The 23,728-nt window shown below is 31.0% G+C and overlaps 1 protein-coding gene and 1 long non-coding RNA gene across 2 annotated transcripts; both read right to left on the reverse strand.

Annotated features, from left to right (window-relative positions):
- Window positions 1–595: 595 nt before the first annotated feature.
- On the reverse strand, window positions 596–22,093 carry LOC111635206 (zinc finger protein 888-like). Its single transcript, XM_023380104.1, has 3 exons — window positions 20,426–22,093; window positions 1,474–1,518; window positions 596–870 (listed from the first exon to the last, which is right to left on the reverse strand). The coding sequence occupies exons 1-3, from the start codon at window positions 20,481–20,483 to the stop codon at window positions 623–625; spliced, it is 351 nt and encodes a 116-aa protein (XP_023235872.1). The 5' UTR covers window positions 20,484–22,093; the 3' UTR covers window positions 596–622.
- LOC111635207 lies at window positions 9,393–10,175 on the reverse strand. The gene is made up of 2 exons (XR_002758346.1): window positions 10,123–10,175; window positions 9,393–10,032 (listed from the first exon to the last, which is right to left on the reverse strand). It is a non-coding gene; the product is annotated as an uncharacterized LOC111635207 (long non-coding RNA).
- Window positions 22,094–23,728: the final 1,635 nt, after the last annotated feature.

Here is a 23,728-nt window from a genome sequence, read left to right on the forward strand (position 1 = left end):
CTATACACTAAACCCAGTTTCCTCATACATCTTTAAATGATAGTTTAAGTAGTGATAACTATAGCATAGTTCCTAAAAAAAGTGAGTTGAAATGTGCAACTTCAACCTCAAATATTATGGTAACTATAGTAAATTTGAAAATATGTTACTCTACAATTTTTGCTTATCTTGATGAGTTCTATCATCCATTTCCAGAAGAACACTTTCTTTTGCAACATTCTGTATATCCATTTTCAAAAACATTCATAGCAGTAATGTTTATTAATTTTAGAAGTTAAATATACCAAATATTCAACAAAAACCATTAGTAAATGGACTAATTGCTTGAGGAATATACAATTTGTTAAAGTGCTAATTTATTTGAGATGTGTAAATAATTGATTTATTTTTTAGCTACTCTCAAAAAGAAAAAAAAAAAAAAAACAACTTTCAACATTTATGTGATGATTACTTATTTTGATCATTTTACATATACTTAGATATAGACTAAGATAGACTAAGGTTAAAGATCACTAAATTAATTCATATTAAAAGTTAAAAATATATATATTTAAAAATACAGCTAGACATCAGANAAAATGAAAAAATTACATTTGTTTTATATCTGGATTGCCAATGTCATTTATAAATTTCCATGTATAGTTCGTTCATGGACACGAAGAGTATCCACTCGTTTAAACCACTTGTTACAAACTTTACATATATAAACTCTTTGAACTGCATCATGAACCATCCGTTGATGTCTACGCAAATTAGTTTGGTGGGAATACTTTGCATTACAATCATTACAAGAAAAGAATTTTCTGCATTTGTGTGTTGTAATGGATTTTGTCAACATTTCTTCAGCTTCATATAATGTACCATCATGACCTGAAAGATAGGATTTATTATTATTATTAAATAAATTTTTAATTGATTATGTTCACTTAGTCAGTCTTTAAATAATAAATTTTTTCTTATTTTCAGATGTATAATAATTTAATATTCAGTGACATTTATCTGTTATTACAGTAAAATGAAAACATTATTTCTTCTATTAAAGAAGACTGAAAATCAAGAATTCTTGATTGTCAAATATCTCATACTAGTTTGAAAACTATATAATCTATATACTGTGAATAATGTATGTAGATTAGTAATGTAGTGTAATTAGAAATAAGACAAACTGTTAATATACTTAATTTAAAATTTTTGAAATTTTATTTACTCTCTTTAAATAAACACAATATAAAAATTTTTTAAGATATATAAAATGAAGATTTAAAGAAATCAGTATTATTAAAAGTATAAACTTAAAATAAATCATTCTGAAAAATTTTGAATTTATCACAATATATTAAAAAAATTACTTCTACATAAAAAGTTTCAATTAACTTGTTCTAAGATGCACACTAAAATCTGAAATATTGTTATTCACACACACATTTGATATTTAAGTGGATTATTTTCTTTAAAAAAGTATGATATTTTCACCTGATATTTCAATCATGCATTTTATTTTCCTTTTTTTTCCAGTTGCTGTAAAACAGATAATTCAGATTATAATCAAAAATCAAAACAGGAAAAAAATTGACATCTGCATAAAATTATAATTCTACATAAATATGTGATAATAAAAATATCTGATAATACATAAAATATTTCCCTCTCTACAAAAAATAATCATCTTATCATCTTATTATCAAGTATCATAAGAGAATACAGAGATAGGCGGTCAGGAAAATTACTATTTCCTAAAGTGCATAAAATTAATGCATTTTAGGAGATAGCTAGGAGAACCTCTGCATCCAATGATTTAAATTTTATGGGTCAAAAAAACAATTTTTTTTAACTACTAAAAGGAATACACAAGAGAGCTAAAAAATTCAAATTACAAATTTGTAAAGGAACCAGTTATGCATAAAACAATTCTCACTTCAAATTTATTTATGAATATTTCTGTAACATAGTTATCTATTTTTTATCTTTTATAACAAACATTAAATTGATGTCATTAATAAGGCATATCTTAAATTCTCTTTTCAAGCCTATAAATTAAAGTTCTTATCCTAAATATATTCAATAATGAAATAATAAAACTTGAATTATTCTAAAAGTTCAGTATAATTCTAAATTAGAACTGTGATATAAGTAAAAATAAAGTCCACTATACTAGTTTATTTGCTATAGAAAGTAAAAAAATTAAACTGATCAGTTTTTAATATAATTTCCATTAGTTAGATATGTATAAACTAACTAATTATGTTATACATACATAATTAGTTTATACATAACTAACTAGTTATGTGTAAACTAACTAATGGACATTATGACTAAAACTATGAGTTTATTTTACAGTTCTATTTTTGAGGTTTCCCTCTTCCTATGTTCAATGAATAAAATGTTAGTAAATTATTTTAAGAACAAATCCAATAATGATCAAGATAATCATTACTAATCATGTTACTGGAAATATATCTATTTAATAACATAAATAGACATACTTTCATTTCAGAATTTGCTTTTCTCTAAAATATTTCAAATCTCAATAACTTTAAAGTAATCTTCTATTAACTGATAAATATTTAAAATGTAAGTTTTCTTTCCACCCTGAAGGTAAATTTTTAGAACCTTTTCAATTTCATTTTTTATAATCCATAAATTCAAATATAGTAAAATCAATAATAGCGAGGTTGTGACTGAAGTTTTCAATGCAAAAATGTGAATGCCAGATGATCAGTGCTACCTTCCTGTAAGCCTAGAAGTTTGACAATGGCATTTGGAATGTCAGTGAAATCATGTTCAATGTTCCAAATGACATTGTCAAACTTCTAGGCTTATAGGAAGGCAGTGCTGAACGTCCGACATTCACATTTTCGCATTGAAAACTTTGGCCGCAACCTCGCTATTAAGAAAGAAAATGATTTATTTAACATGTTTTTGATTTAGAGAAATAGACAAAGTTATATTAATCTTTTCACTCATTTCATAAAATATATAAATCTTTGATTTAGAATATTACAACATATATAAAAATAATATAAGCTGATAAAGTTTTACTGTTTTGGTATAATAGTAATCTTACATATTTAATTTAAATACTATATACTATATATATAGTTAGTATTATATATATATTTTAAAATTTTAAAGAAAAAATATAAAATACTGCTATTGACAGAAAGAAATTCATAAAATAAAATACTTAACAATTTATTAGATTTTACTATTTAAATAAAATGATAGAAGCATATCCTATTTAAAAAATTTTAAATTAATTTTTTGTAAATCAAAATAAAAATAAGTTATTAATACTTACTAATGCAGGCATGTAACTTAAATTATTTATCTTTTAAATTATTACATAAACTGTTAATAAAACATAAATTTAATTTAATAAAAATAAAATATCAATGAAAAACTTCTAATATTCCTATTTGAAAATTAGATTATTAGCGATTCACTCACTTCTCACTTTTTATTTAAATATTCATTTCATACATTATTAGAATCCATTGATAACAGTTTCTTTCAGGTTGCTTTCAGACAAGCCACTCAGCTGTATTTACCAGGGACCAATGATGCTATCTTGAGATATGTTCTAGTCTTGAGAGCATTGTAAAAATGTCTCAATCTCATCTTGATCTTTTGAAGTAATGTTTCAGTCTTCATGCATGACAAAGCTTGGCACCATCTTTACTAATTCAACCATGTCAACAATCACTTACCAAAATCTTTATTAATTATAATTATATTTTACAAACTTTATTAGGGGAAATTGACGATGGCTAAACGATAGTCAAAAACATTTTTTCTACATTAATGATTACAAATTTATCTTCCTTAAAAAATCAATTGTTGAAGTGGTCAAATTAATGTCTGTTTCATCTTGGTCTTATTGGCAGTGTCTTGTATTGATCAGCATTCTTTTTTAACTGTTTGGTATTTTACAGAATTTTATTACAGTAACAGTATTAGAGTATTGAGCTTTTTTTTATATAAATGTTTTCCAAAAATAAAAGTTATCTTGAATGTTTAAAATCAAATCTAATGAGGAAAATAAAATACATTTCTTATAAAGATTATGAATATTTACGAACATCTTTACTTTTGCTATTACTTCAGTTTCATAAATACAGGTGCTCCCCTACTTACTAATGTTCAACTTAAGAACAATTTGACCATAAGTCTAAAAATTTAAATTTCATGTAGATTCTGGGATTCTCTTGACTCATTGAAGTCAGTCTTTACAGTAATAAATAAATAAAATTTTAAATAAAGTAATGTGGGCTTATTTCTAATGTGTATCATCATTTTTCATTTTCACAGAAATTCTGAGGTTCCATAGCCCTCATGAGATGGCATTGAATTATTTTTTCGATAAATTTTTTCACAGTATTTTTCATTATTGTTTGAAATTTTTACAAATTTTTATGATTAGTGCTTCAAAAATGCATCTAAAACATAATATTAAATCCAGCAGTGAAAATAAATACAAAAAGTGTTGCTCTATTACCATGCAAACTAAACTGGACATTATAAAAATAAGTTTGTCAGGTAAAAAAACCATGTTTGAAACACCTGCTACTAAACAGTAGCAATTAAGTAAATGAGTATAATGTATTCTATTAAGTTCATTGAAGAATCAAACATTAACAATAAGTGGTTATTCTGTGTATAAATGTACTTTCTAGGTTGTTTTCAACTTACAACAAAACCTTAGGAATCTAACCTGTTCGTAAGTAAGAGAGAATCTTATCTTATAATCAGTGACATAAGAATGAATGTTTTGTTGACTAGTCAAATAAAAACAAATAGTCTGGTCAACAGTGTTCATTTTTCACAATAAAATATTTTTTCTTTATACAATATTTTCTGCTTTGTAAATTACGTTTTATGTAAAGATTCTGGAAAGTGTTTAAATTCTTGTGAGTTAAAGAAAAACTTCATAAGATATCAAGATCTTGTGCCTTGGCTTTGAATTACAAGTCTTGGGCTTTGTCTTGATATTGAAAGTTAGGATCTTGTTTAACATCTCTCCCAATGACTCAGATGTGTTACTAAGTGACATCATTTACTGTTCCTTGTGAAAAGCTCCATATAATTCAATAGCAGCCACTTATGGCAGAGATTTGCATCTTCTGCCACAGACGCACGCTAATGTTCATATGAAAACATACCTTCAAAATACAAGGATTTTAATGGGTAAGTTAAAGGACACAACCAAGTGGCCTGTCTGAAAACAGCTACACTAATCACTGTTACCAGCCTTAGTATTGAGAAAATATTTTTTTAAATCTTAAAAATTGTTTGAAATTTATTCAATTCTGAAAAGTAAAATATAAAAATATTTTTATAATGTAAAATTAACATAAAAGAAAAAAAATCAAAAATAAATTATATTCAAGTTTCTATTAGAAATCTTTGTAAAAGAATCTGCAAAGTTATCAACTTCCATCATTGATGATATTCTATAAATATGAAAAATTTAGCTTAAAAAATTAAGACAAATCTTTGTTTTTAATGAAAAGTAAAACAAGCCTTTCTTTTAACAAAACATAAATCGAAAGCAAGATAACTGATTCATATCTATCACTAATTAAAAATAGTAGTAGTGCCTTTACTAAAAAGTACCAATTTACTAAAAGTAAATTTCATTTATTTAAAAAAAATTTTTTTTTACAAAAGTAAGATCTATAAGTAATAACAAGTCTCATATTGAATTTTTAATAAAAATGAAAAAGGTTTTACTTTATAACATTTAAAAATAATCTCAGTATTTTTAGAATCATCATAAGCAGTTAATGATTGTAAAAAACAGACATGATAAAAAATATATAACTTTTTTTATTTTTCTTAATGGATGTATAATCTAAATTATTAATTTTCAATAAAATAGTCCAATTCAATTGTGTAAATTATTTCATACCACTTTTTTTTCTTATCTTCATATATCTTCTAAATGTACTATACAAGAGTAAGAGTTATTGTATCTTATGATAATAAAATACATTAATTCTGGAAACATTTAAAACAAGATTAAAGTTCTTTCAGAAATTCTATTAAGATTAAACATAAACAAATATCATGAAACCCGACAAGTTTGTAAAGCCAAACAACCACTGGATTACATTGGGTTACTTTTTCCGTGATTATATTTTAGAATATAAAATATGCCCAATGTAATGAAAAAGTAGTTCAATGTAATCCAGTGGTTGTTTGGCTTTACAAATTTATCAGGTTTTATAATGTTTGTTTATGTTTAAATTAATATATACCATGCTGGAGTTGAGTGATGGCTAGCAGAGTGCCATAAGTAGAAATTTATTGAATGAGGGCACTGAAGGCATCCCCAGTCAGCATTGTAAATAACTGAGTATGGTTATATCATATTTAAATATGCCTGGAAGAGGAGATCAGACTGGAGGCTCGGGTAGTGTAAATGGCAACGCATCTGCATGGTCCAGAGCAGGACTCAAACCTGCATGGGATTTGTGGGTTTGAGTCCCACTCTGAACAGATTCTTTTATTCCAGAATATTCTAAATTATTTAATATTAATAATTAGGTGCCATCTCTTATTTAATAATAAGAGATGGCACCTAATGCCTCCTTCTAATGACAAATTATTTAGTAATTAATTAAAATATAATTGCAGAAAACTAGCTTAATGTAATCTGGTGATTGTTTGGCTCTATTAAGATTAAAATTTTAAAATTAATAAACATAAAAAGAAAAAATTTAAGAAATTAATTTGGGATACATTGATGTAGGTTTTTGTCATCTTTATCCTGATTAATCATATTCTTGTAGAATCACATACTGAGAAGTGTTTTCTATGTGAATATTGTTGGTATTGTGTTGTAGTCTGGTCTGGCATTATTTCGTGCTTGGACATCATTTGTGTCACCAATTCTTCTCCCTCTTTTCATTCAAACTTGGGATAAGCCATTGCTACCAAGCACTGAATAAAGTTTGTGAACAACNAGTGCCAGCCCGAGGGAAGTTTTAGAATGGAGCAAGATCCTATTATGGCGCCCCCTGGTTGCCCCTAATTTATACCCTTTAATTTTCTTTACCACTGAGGCGCCCCCTAGAACTTAGCGCCTGGAGCAGCTGCTTCATTCGCCCTATAGTAGGGCCGACTCTGAGTGCTGGTAAATGGCAAAACTGCAGTTGCTATGACAACCATTGTTGGACCATCAAAGGCAACACCAGCAGTGCTAGTGTAAATCCAGCTTGAAATGAACATTTGAAAAAGACTAATTTTGATTTAAATGTATAGGGAGTATATATACCAAAGCTGTGGAGTCGGTAGATTTTTACATGACTCAGACTCTGACCAGGGGCTGACTTGTTAACAAAGTAGGCCCGAAAATTCTAAACTAGCTTAATGTAATCTGGTGATTGTTTGGCTCTATTAAGATTAAAATTTTAAAATTAATAAACATAAAAAGAAAAAATTTAAGAAATTAATTTGGGATACATTGATGTAGGTTTTTGTCATCTTTATCCTGATTAATCATATTCTTGTAGAATCACATACTGAGAAGTGTTTTCTATGTGAATATTGTTGGTATTGTGTTGTAGTCTGGTCTGGCATTATTTCGTGCTTGGACATCATTTGTGTCACCAATTCTTCTCCCTCTTTTCATTCAAACTTGGGATAAGCCATTGCTACCAAGCACTGAATAAAATTTGTGAACAACACCAGAAATTTCTTGTCATTTCTGAATGAAGTATTGTCAGATTTTATACTACTGAACTTCAGCAATATAGATATACTACTCAAAAACCTTATAAACTGCAGCCAAATTTATTATCAATTTCAAACATTTTCAGTCATCTTTAATGACCTTTATCACAAACGAAAATCGAATGCTGACTGATTTGTATTAACAATAAATGTGTTTTGGAACTCTTTTTTAAAAAACTTTTAGTGTACAATCTCATGCCGTTGGGTTACCATTATAAGTGGGAATACAATAAAATAAAATAAAAAATGATAAGATACATCAATAAATACATAGATGAAAAATAAAGTAAAATAAAAATATTAAAACACAACCATAAAAGAAAAGCAAAAACAGATTGCACTCTTAATATGCATGCTTTTCTAAATGTCATCTCGCTATTTACTGTCACTTCACTATAGTTCTTTCCTGTTGAAACTTTACATTACACTTGATCTCTATGCTGCCAATATCTTAATTGCTTCTCTAAAGTTGATTGCTTGTCCTTATTGATTGGTTTTGTAAATATGCCAAGCTTCTGCATACTTCAGGTGTATTTTGTCATGAATTTTTTGTATCAAACTTGCTTTATTCCATTCCGCTATAACTTCTGGAGGGTCTGCTAGAATGTATGTTGCTAGCACTGTGACTGGCTGCTCATTTCTTATGTTTCTTTTGTGCTCCATCAGTCTTTCTTTGAGCGATCTCCCTGTAGCTTCAATGTAAAACAGCTCTTTCTGCCACCTTTTATCTGTTATTGGAATTCTATATACTCCGGAAAGAAAATTTTGATCTACTTTCTCTTTGTCTGCTCTTAACATTTGATAAACTGATGGATTCCTTTTGTAAATTATTTTTTTGTTTGTTACTGCTCCAATTCTTTTGTAGACATTGTTTAGCGGGGCCCCTGTATTCCATCACTGTATACTCTTCTATTTTATTTCTTATATTCAGCTTGTTGTTGCCTGTTTTTGTTTTGCTGGTTACAGCCTTAATATTAACCTCAAATTGCCTTGCAAGGTTTTTGATATATTGCAGCTCTTCATTTCTATCTTGCATTTTGCTACAGTGAGTCATTCTGGGCAAACTTGCAGCATTCCGGGCTGTCATAGCAAGAGCCTGGAATGCTGCAAGTTTATATGTTGCTGGGTTATGTTAATTCCACAATATAAACAATGGGTTGCATGTAGGCTTTTTGTAAATTTTTGTAATTATATTCAGCAATATGACAGTAACTGGATGTGTAAAGCAACAGTCAACCATTGTTCATCCATTGACATATGTCTAGTTTGATCATTTTAAAAGCAGGATATAGTGAATATTATAGAGAATATAAATTTCAAATATAGAGAGAACTAAAACAAACATAACTGGATGAAATAGTAAAAATAAACAAATCTTAGTTTCTTTTTCATCCAGAAACCATAAAAAGCTTGGCATGAGTTTTTAAATTTAATTTTTTACATGGCCATGACTGTTTTTTCTTTATTAAATTGTTAAATATTCCATTGAAAATAGCCAAAATGTAGGGCATTCCTTAAAATTCTCCATCTTTTAAACATTATAAGAGAGATAGAAAGAGAGAGAATTATTAATTGGCAATCAAAACTTAAAAAAAATGACATCAAAAATTGGAGCACGGGCAAATACAGTTTTACAAAGAGAAAAAATTCATTAACAATGTATTTGTTTGCTTCATGGTTTTAAATTTATTTTTTTAAAAAAACGCTCAAGTTTACGAAAAGTTCGTGGAATTTTTGATGTCACACTATATCAATATAAACATATCTACAGTTTAAAGACCGTATAAATGATTCTTTTCTTGTTTAAGAATCTGAATTCAAAACTTGTACAATATAGAAGCCTTTAAAATCTAAGTAATTTTGTTTTTCTTTTAAGGAGACATGTAGGACGAATAGGACTTCTCTTTTTTTTTTCTTTTTCTTTTCCGGATAAATTGTGCGGTAGGAAATCAGTAGAATGGACGTTGGGAGAAGTGCAGAATGAGTATCGTGTTAAAGTACACAAAGTATGGGACAGAAAAAGGTGGAAGCCCATAAATCAAGGCAGTGGTTTAGCATATCTTGAGTACACGACTCAAGTGGGATCAGTTTGCAAGATATATTATACATATATTTATATATATATATAAATTTGTTTTAATTAATTCAGGTACTTGTTTGGAATCAAAAATACATCGATTCCTTAATGCAATACACCTGATAATAACATTAGCACAACGATATTGCACAATTCCTGTTCATTTATAACAGTAACAATTTCATAACAGTTTCTTTGGTGAGTTGTGACTATCGTTCTGCCTATTCAAAGACAAAACGATTTGTTGTTGATGTTGTTGGTTTTTTTTATAGTAATAGCAATAATAATATTATAATAATAATATACGATACCTCATTGTACTAACTGTAATAATAATTATGAGAAATTGGTGCTCGTGGATGGGAGTCANGTTTACACGTTTAAAACGTGCGCCTCAACCTCTCTAATAAGTGAAGATGAAATAAGACAGATGGTCTTAAATCATCACTTCATTTATGCAGGAACATCAATAAAAATACATATTCATAACTATGACTTATAAATAATTAAATTGTCTATACCAACCCTTCACTAATTTTTCATTTATAGGTCTATTTTTTCTAGATACACAAAACTCTTCATGCCAATATGCATTTTTAATGGTGTGTATACAGGAATACAATAAGGCTGGATTCACACTAGCACTGTCAGCACTGGTTTTGACAATCCAAAAACATTTCAGGTATATGTTGGTTTGGCAAAACAAATATTCATTTATACTTCAGCTGATCACCATCAACAATTATTCTGCAAAGCAAATAGGTAATGTTCTACTGAAGAAATTAGTCCAATTAGAATAGAGAAAACTTTGCATAAAACAAAATGGAAATAAAAAAACAGAATGAGAAACAATAAAGCACATAGCATGTGGTTTCAGAATGTGTAATGTGGTCAATTGAATGACATTTATATGAGGACAAAATGAGCTTCATCACATTGGATAAAGGTAGAATTGCTAGGCCAGGTGACTGACAAAAGTCTAACTCAACTAAATGGCACCAGTGCTGTCAGTGCCAGCCCGAGGGAAGTTTTAGAATGGAGCAAGATCCTATTATGGCGCCCCCTGGTTGCCCCTAATTTATACCCTTTAATTTTCTTTACCACTGAGGCGCCCCCTAGAACTTAGCGCCTGGAGCGGCTGCTTCATTCGCCCTATAGTAGGGCCGACTCTGAGTGCTGGTAAATGGCAAAACTGCAGTTGCTATGACAACCATTGTTGGACCATCAAAGGCAACACCAGCAGTGCTAGTGTAAATCCAGCTTGAAATGAACATTTGAAAAAGACTAATTTTGATTTAAATGTATAGGGAGTATATATACCAAAGCTGTGGAGTCGGTAGATTTTTACATGACTCAGACTCTGACCAGGGGCTGACTTGTTAACAAAGTAGGCCCGAAAATTCTGACGTCATCATATAACCTCAGAACAGCTTCAATAAATATAGTTCTAATAAAGATAGAATGTAGAAATTTTTTTATTCCAAAGCTAAAATACTCCTCTAAGTATTGACATTGTCAATATATAAATATGTATTCGATAATTTTTACTTTTCTGGCTGTTATATAAACAGAGGAAAAATGTAGCGATTTGTCAAAAAATGATCCCACCCCATATTTTTGCATTTTTGGACTCAGGACACCTCGAAATGTCGAGATATGCAAAAGATTCAGGTTTTTTTTCTGTATGTATGAATGTTAGACTGTGAGGGAGGCATGATTTTGAATTGGAGTCTGATGGTTTAACACAAGAATTATTAAGCTTCAAAATGGTTGAACTAAATCAGTTGGTACACATTCCAACATCCGTGCGTACAGAAAAAATCCCAAATGCTTTTGCACTTCTCTACGTTTCAAGGCTTCCTGAGTCCAAAAGAGTAAAAATCTGGGCAAGACATTTTTTGACTGATTGTCATTCTTTTCCTTTGTTATAGGCCTATACTGTATAACTGCCAAAAAAGTAATAACGATGACGATTCTGATTATTTTTTAAAAATACAAAGTAAAACGATTTTTAAAAACTAATTAAACATTAAAATTTGACACATCTACTGAATATATAAATTCACATTTATTGATGTGTTTGATGATGGCAATGGTATTTGGTAAGCATGTATGAATAAAATAGTAAATACATTTGTACACAAACAAATTAGTTCAATAAAAATGTTGTACATAATATATGAGTATATTGGGTAATATTAAACTAAGTCAAGAATGAAAAATATAACATTTAGAATAATAAAGAAAAAAGTTGTTTATTTTGCCATGTTGATTAATTTATTATTTTTTATCTCTGTTATAAACTGAATTACTCCTATGAATACTATGATACGCTTCTTGTCTATGAATGGTCTTCTGAATGGCTTGTGAGCACTAAAATTAGCTTTACTTTACCGCTAGACTTATTACACCACCACAGGGCATCAAATTAGACTTAGAAAAACACTATTTTATTTTTATAATGCATTTTGGACATGGAGTCCCTCATCAGCTTTTTTCTACAAAAAAATATTAGGAAGTTAACAATTTTTATAAAAAGACCGTGATTGACAGAAATGAACAAAGAATGTGGACTTACATTTGACATATGGATTCGATGTGTTGAACATTAATGAAAAGACTAAGCACACGATAAATCAAAATTTTCCATTAAAAACAGTAATGTTGATACAATAACATAATAGCAAACTGAGGTTCTGGTAAAACAGTAAAGTCGTAAAATTATATATTGTTAAAACAAAATGATGAGTAGATTCACAGTAACATGAAAGACAATTCACAGTAGAGTAACAAGACAATTCGTAGGACATTCCAGGACATATCTCTGCCATAGCACACAACAATGATAGCTCAGCTGTAGCTGCCAACTGTAATAATGAAGGCTGTCAGATTGTAAAGGATACTGTCAAAATACTCAAAAAGGGGGAAAAAAATACCTATAAAAGAAGATGGTACAAACACTTAGAAATAATAAAAAACAAAGAGAAAATCATGAATAACAACTCCAGTCAAAAATTACATGAGTCGTGGTATGCATATTTGACCAGAGGAAGCATGGGGGAGGGGAGAGGTGTGAAAATGGAGAAGGGTGAGGGTGACGGTTAGCCTGGAATGTCCTTCGAATCATCTTGTTACTCTGTTCATGTTACTGTGAATCTACTCATCATTTTGTTTTAACAATGTATAATTTTATGACTTTACTGTTTTACCAGAACCTGTTTGCTATTATGTTATTGTATCAACATTACCGTTTTTAATGAAAAATTTTGACTTATTGCGTCTTAGTCTTTTAATTAATGTTCAACACATCCAATCCATATGTCAAATGTAAGTCCACATTCTTTGTTCATTTCTGTCAATCACGGTCTTTTTATAAAAATTGTTAACTTCCTAATATTTTTTGTAGAAAAAAGCTGATGAGGAACTCCATGTCCGAAATGCATTCTAAAAATAAAATAGTGTTTTTCTAAGTCTAATTTGATGCCCTGTGGTGGTGTAATAAGTCTAGTGGTAAAGTAAAGCCAATTTTAGTGCTCACAAGCCATCCATGAATTACTCCTTACAAAAAAAAAATAATTTCTATTAAATCAGAATTCACTGAAGCTCTTAAATCGTATTTAATAATTTTAAGAGTGGAAAATAAATGCTCTACTAAAACTTGGTAGGTGGCAATGCTGTGACAATCAATGCTGTATCTTGGATAATGTCTGAATAGTGCAGTATTGCCATTTTAACATCCAAACTTGAAGAGTGGTCAATGTGATTTATTTTTTCCAGTGCATAGTAAATATCATCTTCAAATTTTGTGAGATTTCCTTTTCTGTCTGTACTCATATTAGAACTCAAGCTTAATCTTGAGGGTAAACACGAGTTTTATAAAAGAAAAACTAGCAGATAAACCAGATGTTGCTTGGGCAAAAAGTAACAAGAATGAAGATTAAAATTATTATAGCCGATCTAACCCATTTTCACTGGGTGCAAAAATTAGGTCCCCCTCTTCCGAAATTAAATAGATAATTTTTAGATGGATCTAAAAGTATGTTCAATTTTTTGCAAAAATGCAAAAAACCACATCTAAAATAGCACAGTAGAAATGGAGTTCTTCAGGGTACCCTCTCCTTCTCCCCCATGAGAGGAATTTCGAAAAATCCCTTCTTAGTGTACATTCTTATGACATATCCTAACTGTGTACCAAATTTCAACTTTCAACTCCTAACCGTTTAAACTCTAAGCTTATTATTATTATTGTGTTGGGTTTAGTGGATTACTCGATTCACACTGGTGGCTGTGTACTATGCTGGACCAGAGTCAAGGCATAGCAACCAAAACAGAACTAAAATTAAATAAGTGAGTGTCTGTATTCAGGAATTTCCTAACAATATGGCATGAATTCAATATAGTGGCCTTCTGTAGTGTGATGTATGTATTTCTATTCAATTGTAATGTTCCCAGACTTTTGTGTAGTGTGTGTGGTATCACACCTGTACAGGAGAGAATGACAGGTACAGTACAATAAGCATGCTATCCATCCTCCACAGATGCATTATTTCCTGGGGAGTTCTGTGTACTTGCTAATTTTTTCAGTGCATGTGTTTTGTACATTGTGAGTGTTTGGAACAGATATGTGTATAATGTATGTGGTTTTATTGTGATTGTCAATGAGTGTGATGTCTGGTCTGTTGTAATAAATTGTTTTATCTGTGATTATGGCTCTGTTGTAGTACATTTTGTGCGTGTTGTTTTCTAATACTGTCTGTGGAATATACTTGTAGTATGGTTCGTGAATGTCTACCAAGTTGTGTTTCTTTGCAAGCTCTTGGTGTATTATATTTGCTACTTGATTATGTCTGTGTAAATAATCTGTCTGTGCCAAGAGGTTGCACCCAGATGTAATGTGTTGTATAGTTTCTGGCATGATGTGACATTTTCTGCATGTGTCATTTGTGAGTGTTGTATCTTTGAGTATGTGTTTTCTGTAGTTTTTAGTATTTATGACCTGATCCTGTATGGCAATCATGAATCCTTCCGTCTCCCCAAAGAGGCATCCCCGATCTAACCAGCTGTTTGACGCAGTTTTGTCAACAAAATCCTGGGCCAGGTCATAAGGATGCCTGCCATGGAGTGCCTTTCGAGCCCACGATTGCTTGATGGTGTCTATGCTTTTTATGTGTTGTGTCATGTCTGTATGATGTGAGTGTAAGTTTAATGGTGTGTTATTTGAGTCTGCTAGAGTTACTGCTTTATGTAACTGTGATGTTTCTTGTTTCTTGTAGAAAAACTCTCGCAGTGACTGTATTTGTTTGTAGTGAAGGTTAACTATGTCAATCAGGCCACGTCCGCCTTCTTTACGTGGAAGGGTTAATCTTTCTGTGGCGGATTTAGGATGATGTTGTTTATGCTTAGTAAGTGTTGTTCTTGTTTTCCTTTGGAGTTGCTCGAGATCTGTGTGAGTCCAATGTATAACTCCAAAAGAGTATGTGAGTACTGGGATGACATATGTGTTTATTGCTTTAACTGTGTGTTTTGCATTTAACTGTGTTCTGAGTATAGCGTTTAACCTACTTTGGTATTCTTTAATTAATCGTTGCTTTATTTGTGTATGTTCTGTTAGTTTGGCCTGTTGGAATCCTAAATACTTGTAGAACTCGCCCTCTTCCATGGATTCAATAACGTCTCCATTTCCAAGTGCAAAATCTTCTTTCTTCAGGATTCCTTTTTCTATGTGAAGTTTTTTGCATTTGTCTAAGCCAAACTCCATTTGTATGTCCTTAGTGTATGAATGTGTGATTTGTAGGAGTTGATGAAGTTGTTTTTGTGTGGATGCATAAAGTTTTATGTCGTCCATGTACATGAGATGTGACAGTGTAAACTGTGTTGTTTTTTCATGTCTGATATTGTAGCCATAATGCGTGTTGTTTAACATGTTGGATAATGGATTCAGGGCTAGGCAGAACCAGAGAGGACTCAAGGAATCTCCTTGAAAAATTCCTCGCCTAATGAATATTTCGTTTGTTTGTATGGAAGTGTTACTAACCCTGAGATGTAGTGTTGTTCTCCAGTGCTGCATAGTGTTTTCGAAGAATGCAATGAGTGATGGATGTATTTTGTACATGTGTAGAATATGTAGCAGCCAACTGTGTGGAACACTGTCGAATGCTTTTCTGTAGTCTATATATGCCATGTGTATGTTTCTGTGTTGTTTGTGTGCTTGCCGTAGAATGACTGAATCTATGAGTAACTGTTCTTTGCATCCCCTGTGATTTCTACGGCAACCTTTTTGTTGTTCTGTAAGAATGTCGTGTTCTTCAACATGTTTGTATATTTTGTTTGTGATACAGGATGTCAATAATTTGTAGAGTGTTGGAAGACATGTAATTGGTCTGTATTGTGTGGGGTCTGTGGTTTTGTTGTTTTTAGGTTTCATGTAGGTGATGCCCTGAGTAAGAAATTTTGGCATGTCTTGTGGATTGATGATGATGTGTGTTAGATGTTTAGCTAGTTCCTGGTGCAGTGATGTAAACTTTTTGTACCAGAAATTGTGAATGTTGTCTACACCAGGTGTCTTCCAGTTGTGTGTTCTGTTAACAGCGTAGCGAATGTCGTGTATGTTTATTTCAGCACAGGGCATAGTTGGTATGTTGTGCAAGTTTCTGTTCTCCTCCTCGATCCAGCCTGCATCAGCATTGTGTGTAACAGCATTGGACCAAAGAGAAGACCAATAAGTTGTGAGTTCTTCTTCTGTTGGTGTGCCACTGTGCTGTGTATCAGTGTTTGTTTTGGTACTGATTTGTCTGTAGAAAAGTTTTTCATTGTTTGTGAATAATTTATTTTGTTGTTTTCGTAGTGTACATGTTTTGTATCGTTTGAGTCTACGTGCTTTGGCTGCGAGTTTTTGTTTTAGTGTATCGATGTATTCTGTAATGTGTGTGTTGTGATGTTCATGTTTTGTGTGTGTTTTGATTTTCTTGAAAATGTTTTTGAGTTGTTTCTTTAATTTGGGTGTTATGTTGTTTTTAGTGTATTGTGTCAGCCTGCCTAATTGCTGTCTAATGTCATTTATTTGTGTTTCTATTCTTCTCTGCCAGGCAGGCTTGTGATAGAATTGTGTTTTGTGTGTGTCTGTCTGTGAGTGTATTTTCAGTCCATGGTGTGTTACTACTGTGACTGCCCCAGCATAAACTAATGTATGAATGTCTGAGAGTGTAGAAATTGAATGAATGTAGTTTGGTAGTAAGTGAGTGTTTACATAATTTAGTGTTTTTCCTACTACCTTTGACGTGTTGATTTTCGGTATTCGTGGTCTTTGTGTGGGATCTGTACCTGTATATTTAGTGAGTGTTTCCTGAAATATAAGTGAGAGTGTATTAACTAATTCTATGTCTATGTTATCAGTGATGGATGGGGAAGTGCCTGCAGTATCATTAGTGGTACTTGTTGTGTGTGTGCTGTAATCAGTGCTTGTTGCTGGATTATCCTGACAGGTTACGTGATCTTCATTAATGTTAAATGTTTCTGTCTGTTGATGTATTTGATCAGCAACCTGTTGTTTGATAAGTTCAAGTGTTGTTTGTGGGATAAGGTTGTTGTGTATAATTGTTCTTTTTTGATCAACAACCCTTTGTTCGGTGACAGTGAGGTGAGGATATTGTTGTGTGAATCTATGGTGTAGTTGTTGTCTGTATGCTGTCATGTTTGTTTCGAGTCTTGTGATGGTGTAGTAAGTGCGGATGATAAACTCGTTCATTTCTGTTGTCCATTTCATCCGTTGGCGTGGTTTTCCAGCCTTTGTGGTCTGTGGATGCATTGCCACAGAAACACCAAGGCTAGGTTGATTCCTCACATCTGTTGAGGGCATTGCAGTAGCCATGCTTGGGCCGGCGCTGCTTTCGCCACCGGTAACCAAGGGAGACTGGAGCCTATTTTTCGAACGTGAGCCTCTGCCTAACCCACGAACGCGGACCTTGTTAACCCGGGCGACGTCCGAGCCGGTATCATACTTAGATCTGGTTACTACCATAATGATTATCTCCACAGAATGTGGGTGTGTGGTCACTCTTAGCTTCATTTCTCCCCATAGACCTTACTGGCATGGGTGTCCCTACCAGGAGCTTGTGCTCCAGCCTGCATTGCCCTATGGATCAGTAAAATTACTGGGCTCTCCCACCATGACCAGGTGGTGACCATGGGAGAGTTATTATTATTATTATTATTATTAACCCATCTCGAGTATAAGATTATGAATGCTAATAACAAGTAAAATATTCATTAAGTCCGACCACACTGGAGATATGACACATGACCTGTTATGTCTCTACCCTGTCGACCTTTAATTAAGAACCAAAATTTAATAGAATTAATGCCCTTTATACACATGCTACTGTGTCAAATTTTGTTTCTTAAACATTACTCATTCTGAGGTATTTCAGAACAGAATAAAGAAATTAAACAAATTAGATGCCAACATATGCATGCACGCGTGCACACAAAGTTTCCCCTTTATAGCTACACACCAAACGAATGCTGAAAATATTTTCGGCATTCGTTTGGTGTGTAGCTATAAAGGGGAAACTTTGTTGTAGTTATAAAGGGGAAAAATGTCAAATAAAGGGGAAACCGAATCCCCTTTATTTGACATTTTTCGGTTTGAGAAATCTCCAAATGTATAGATTTGCAAAACACTTAGAGGGTCAAATATGACATGATTCAAATACTTTTTTGGTTTTTATATATATAACAAATTGGGAAAGTAAAAAGGAGTCAGAATTGGGAGGTTTTTGATGACGCCAACTTTGACTGAAACTCCAAAACTCCATGACTCTGATTCTGACTCCACAGCCCTGGTATATACACAAATATTGTGATACTCTTGCTCAATCAAATCATAGGAGTCAAGTCACTCACTGTATTAGAAGTACTTTTATTGCCTTTTGGTTTGTGAAAAATGCATTTCGGGCTATGCCCCACATCAGTCTGACCTCATTTAAAATTATAATATATACATTAGAATAATTAATCATTAAATCAATTACAAAAAAATTTTATATTTTACATACAGAGAATGTAGAGAAGTAAAGTAATCAAGTAATAATACAGTGGAATTAGATGAAATACAATATAACATAAACATTAAAATCTTTAAAAATGTAAATGTAAAAATAATCAATTAGGTTCAAAATATATGAATGGGAACTGGTAAAGTTATTTACCAGTTCCCATTATAATTTTCATATTTTTTATGGACTTTTATAGATTTGCAGTAACAATTTATGATATGTGATCTCATAAGATATCATATAAATGTATGAAATTAATTACCATTCAAAATATAGAAGTAATTTAATATCATATTAAATTTTTTATTTTAAAAATTAATTTTTATTCAAGAATTCATTTGTTTTTATTTAAATTAATTACTGTATAATTTCCTTTAAGAAAAACTATTCTTATACAGTTTTATGGGTGTTTTTCTTCTCTTAGCTATTTAGTTAAGTTATTCTTATACAAATCTTTTCACATTGAAATACTGAAAAATGACTGACTTTTACATTTTAAACTACAGTAGATATTTTACATTTGCAACTGAATCAAAAATTTATAAAAGTTTTGAGAATAAATATTTCTTCTTTATATAAACACTAGTATAGCCCATTTTGTTCCATTTTTCTGAATGACATCCTTATAATAAACTAATACTTCATTTATTTAATCAATTTATTACTAGATCTTTATATTGTTCATATTATCTTTCATATACTTGTCTGCATTCGTTTTCCATTCAATTATGACAAAAATATCATAATGAGAAAATCTCTAGTATTTCTGAAATATTTGAACTTTGTTAAATATTACTGTATTTTTGTGCATATAACCCACAAGTTATGTATTTGAAATGTACTTTAAAAGAGTATAAGGGTTTAAAAAAAATTTATGATGGCAGTTTAACTACAGTGACAAAAAAAATCAGTGAATTGTGGCATTAATATATATGTTTTCATTACAAATTTTATTTAACTTTCAATAAATTAGTTCTTTGTACTTGACATATATTGAAAAATTATTTAAGTTGAAAATTATTTGTATAAGAATGAATTTCTGAATTTGAGTGTATTTCTTTGTACATTGCACGAATTCTAGTTCATGTGTGTTTTCTCCAAAGCAACTCTCAATAAATCTGACCATGTATTAGGTCATTATTTCACTACATCTACAATGTAGTATATTAGAAAAATAGTATTATAATGTTTGACATGGAACTTTCTAAACTGCATGCCAGTGTTATTCTTACAATGACTGCTCTGAAAACATAGGGTACAAAGTTAAATGAGTTATACAAAGATTTTATTTCCATTCCAGTAATTTTCAGAAGTTATACACCACAAGGGATTTTTGTTTTTCATTTTTGGCTTATTCTACTCTGTGGGTACTGTACAGTTTTTTTCATATCCATTGTTAATATGGGTCTGGCCAATTTTGAATTTATTATTCTAAACCATAAAATTTAAATTTTATATAGTATCTTATTAAATTATACAAATAATTTTTGAATGTTAAAACATATTTTTATCACAATTTTGAAATAATAATAAAACATACTGGCAACCATAATTTAAATACCTCTATTCAATGCTTTTAGAGAAGTATTTAGAAGTCCAAATGCAACAAAATCTGGCATAGCAACATTTCAGGACATGCATAAAACATTTCTGAAAAAAATTAGTACTATTACTACAACACTTTTGTGAGGTCCTGGATGGGTCTGAGCTGTCACAAAATTTGCAATAAAAATTATTGTTTTAAAGAATGAATGTAAGAAAAATATTACATGTAGAAACTATTTTTTTTTGTAAAGAAACAAGCGAGTCCCGAATGTGACTCAGACACATATTAAGTTACAGATTGGTATTAAGACAGAGTCAGAACTTTGACACCAGCACTTGCATGCTATAAATGGAGTTAAATTAAATCAAAAGGAAACAGAATAATAAGCTAAAATTGCAAGTGCAGGTTTCCTAGTTCTAACAACATCTCTAACATACATCTGAAAAAGGTGTTGGATGAGATCATCTTGGGTAGACCTTTTTCCTGGGACTCAAATCAATCTTATTTCACCTGGAAATGGGAGACAGGACAGAACCAATCAAAAAACAACAAGTAAATCTTGAAACCCATAGGAGGAGAGTTTTGTGGAATGAGTTATATAAAACTTCCAAACTTTAAAAGACAGGTGTGCACAAAGTCTGAACATCAACAAACAGGTAGTACTTCTAAACCTGTGTCATGCAGTGATTCTGGGTCGCCAAAGTGAAATCATTATCGCTCCCAATTACTGATGATTTCCCCTCTCTATTCCGTGCAACTCTACTTTCGAGATTCATTCCAATGATTGACATCTTGTCACTGCCCCAGGACTGTCATCTCAACTCTCCTCACTGGAAGATATACATCAAGTAAAACAAATTTCAGAACAAACATTAATGCTCACTGAACAATTTAGCATTCACTGATGTAAGCAACCTTCTTAGTTTAAAATAAATGGTTTTCTCTTGTAAAATATGCTTCATATCTGTGCCTCTGTCACCACCACCTACATGTGAAAAAGCCCCTTTATTGTTTCTGATAGGGAATTAACAATTTTCTCCCTTTTCAGCTCCCTCACATTTTTGGCATTCAAGCAGCAAACACTATTTGTACAAGATACTCAAGCTATACAGAGATCATAGCAATACAAGAAATACTACTCAATATGTTTCCATTCTGAAGGTGTAAAAACTGAAGGCGATATGCTCAATGGTTGATCTGTAATCTTTGTAAAATGAAATCATCAAGTATGTATCTAACTGGAGTTCAGAAAACAAACCCTACAAATTATAACAAATGTGAGTCCTTGTTTGCACTAAAAATCTAAGCAGATCATTTTGTCTGTACATTAACAATAACAAAATAAGAAACATACAGTAAAAAATGAATGAAACACTTGATATATTCTTTGGATATAATACTGGGATATATTCTTTGATTGGGCATTAAACTGGACCTTTCACATAAATAAAACAGTCAATAAAATTGTCCACTTTGCTATCTAACTATAAAACATCACTTGCAATATCTGGAGCATAAATTACTTACAAGTGCACAAAATTTTGTTGTCTTGATCAATTTATATAGTACTAGCTGTTACCTGTGACTTCTCCTGCGGAGATTTTGCAAGCAAACCCATTTATATTCAGTATTTCAACAACCATAGTAATTGTTATATAACACCTACCGCTGAGAATGATGAGAATTGCTGAGAATCAAACAAACTATTTTCAATTTGATCAATTTTCTGGAATGTTTACAATCATTCTATAATCAAACCAATATGCAATAACAAATTCAAACTTAAAATGGTTTGAACATTTGGTTAAAAAAATCGAAATATATAAAAATATTTATAACAATGTCTGAAATATTACCAATTTAATACACCTAAGTACTCAATGAAGACTAAACGTAAACAAAAAATCGCATCTAAAATAGTACAGTAGAAGCTGTTCTTCAGGTTAAGCCTTAATCCTTTCCCTCTCACACCGTGGGGGATTCATGATAGGAACATATGATGTCTAAGGTGTGATACTGTTTCATGTACTGTACTTCCTCAGAACAAGATTGTTAATGCTGCATACTACAATATTTCCTGAAATATCATCATCACCCTGCTGTGCAGAGTAAACTATAACATTTTGCAACATGTCCACCCATTGTCTTGCATGACAATGCTCAATGTCTCACTGCTTCTCCTGTCAGAGATATATTAACATGGAGGCAGTGGGAGGTTCTCAAACATCTGCCATAATCCCCAGACATGAGTGTATTTTGATCTCTTCTAACAACTGAAAGAATTCAGAGGAAAGCATTTTCATATCTGAGACAAGATCATCTGAGTAACAGGGTGCTTGTTTGCATACATCAACAAAAACATAATTTTCCAGATATCTGGCAGAAACTTGTCAATATGGCAGGAGATTATATTGAAAGATTGTATAGGCATGTTGATTTAGCAATATACAGGAAGGTGCAAAAGTAGATATACAGTGGCAGACTGGATCTAAAAATATTGGTTGCCAGGAGACAAAAGCTATCATTTACTTTTTATACAGTAATAAATATGAATTTTTTGAAATTTTATTTAAGTGGAAAAAAATACAATTGAAATTTTTGCTAAATAAACATATATATTTTTTTACTAATTACTGCATACATATATTGTATTGTACTGTACATACCAACAATATACAGTAGATACCAAATGTAAATACAAATTGTTATTATTGAATTTTTAATTTTAAATAAACAGTGGATATTTTTAAATAGTTTGCTTGTACCAAACATTTTACACATTAATAAGTAGTTCAAAAGTATAACAAGTAGTTCAAAAGCATATTTCATAAATACAACTTCACCATAAACTGGAATTGTATATTCACAAATCACACCTAAATTCAATACTAATGTATAAATATTGAATTAGCATATTTCATGCAGTCCCCTATTAAGATCAATCATTTGAATTCACTAGATAAATGTGCAAATCGGTCAATAATTGTTTCAATCCTCTTCATCTAACAATTCCTTTTTAATGGCTAGTAACATATATGACTCCAAATTATCTTCAGACAGCAAATTTCTTAGCCTACTTTTTATGATCTATAGTTTTGAAAATGTCCTCCCACATTGAACTTGAGTAACAGGCAGTGTGCAGATGACTTTATAAAGTTTATCATATGCCTTGTCGTGAAGTCTGTTGGATGCCAGAATTTTAATGCACATGATGGTCAAGTACTACAAATTTTACACTTGTTACAACTCTAATCCATATTGCCACTGCCATTAAGCAACAGCTATAACACATCATAGTTTGAAGCAAATGAACAATTC

Source organism: Centruroides sculpturatus, unplaced genomic scaffold, assembly GCF_000671375.1.
Source record: "Centruroides sculpturatus isolate CEXI.00-Female unplaced genomic scaffold, Cexi_2.0 scaffold902, whole genome shotgun sequence".
NCBI lineage: Eukaryota > Metazoa > Arthropoda > Arachnida > Scorpiones > Buthidae > Centruroides > Centruroides sculpturatus.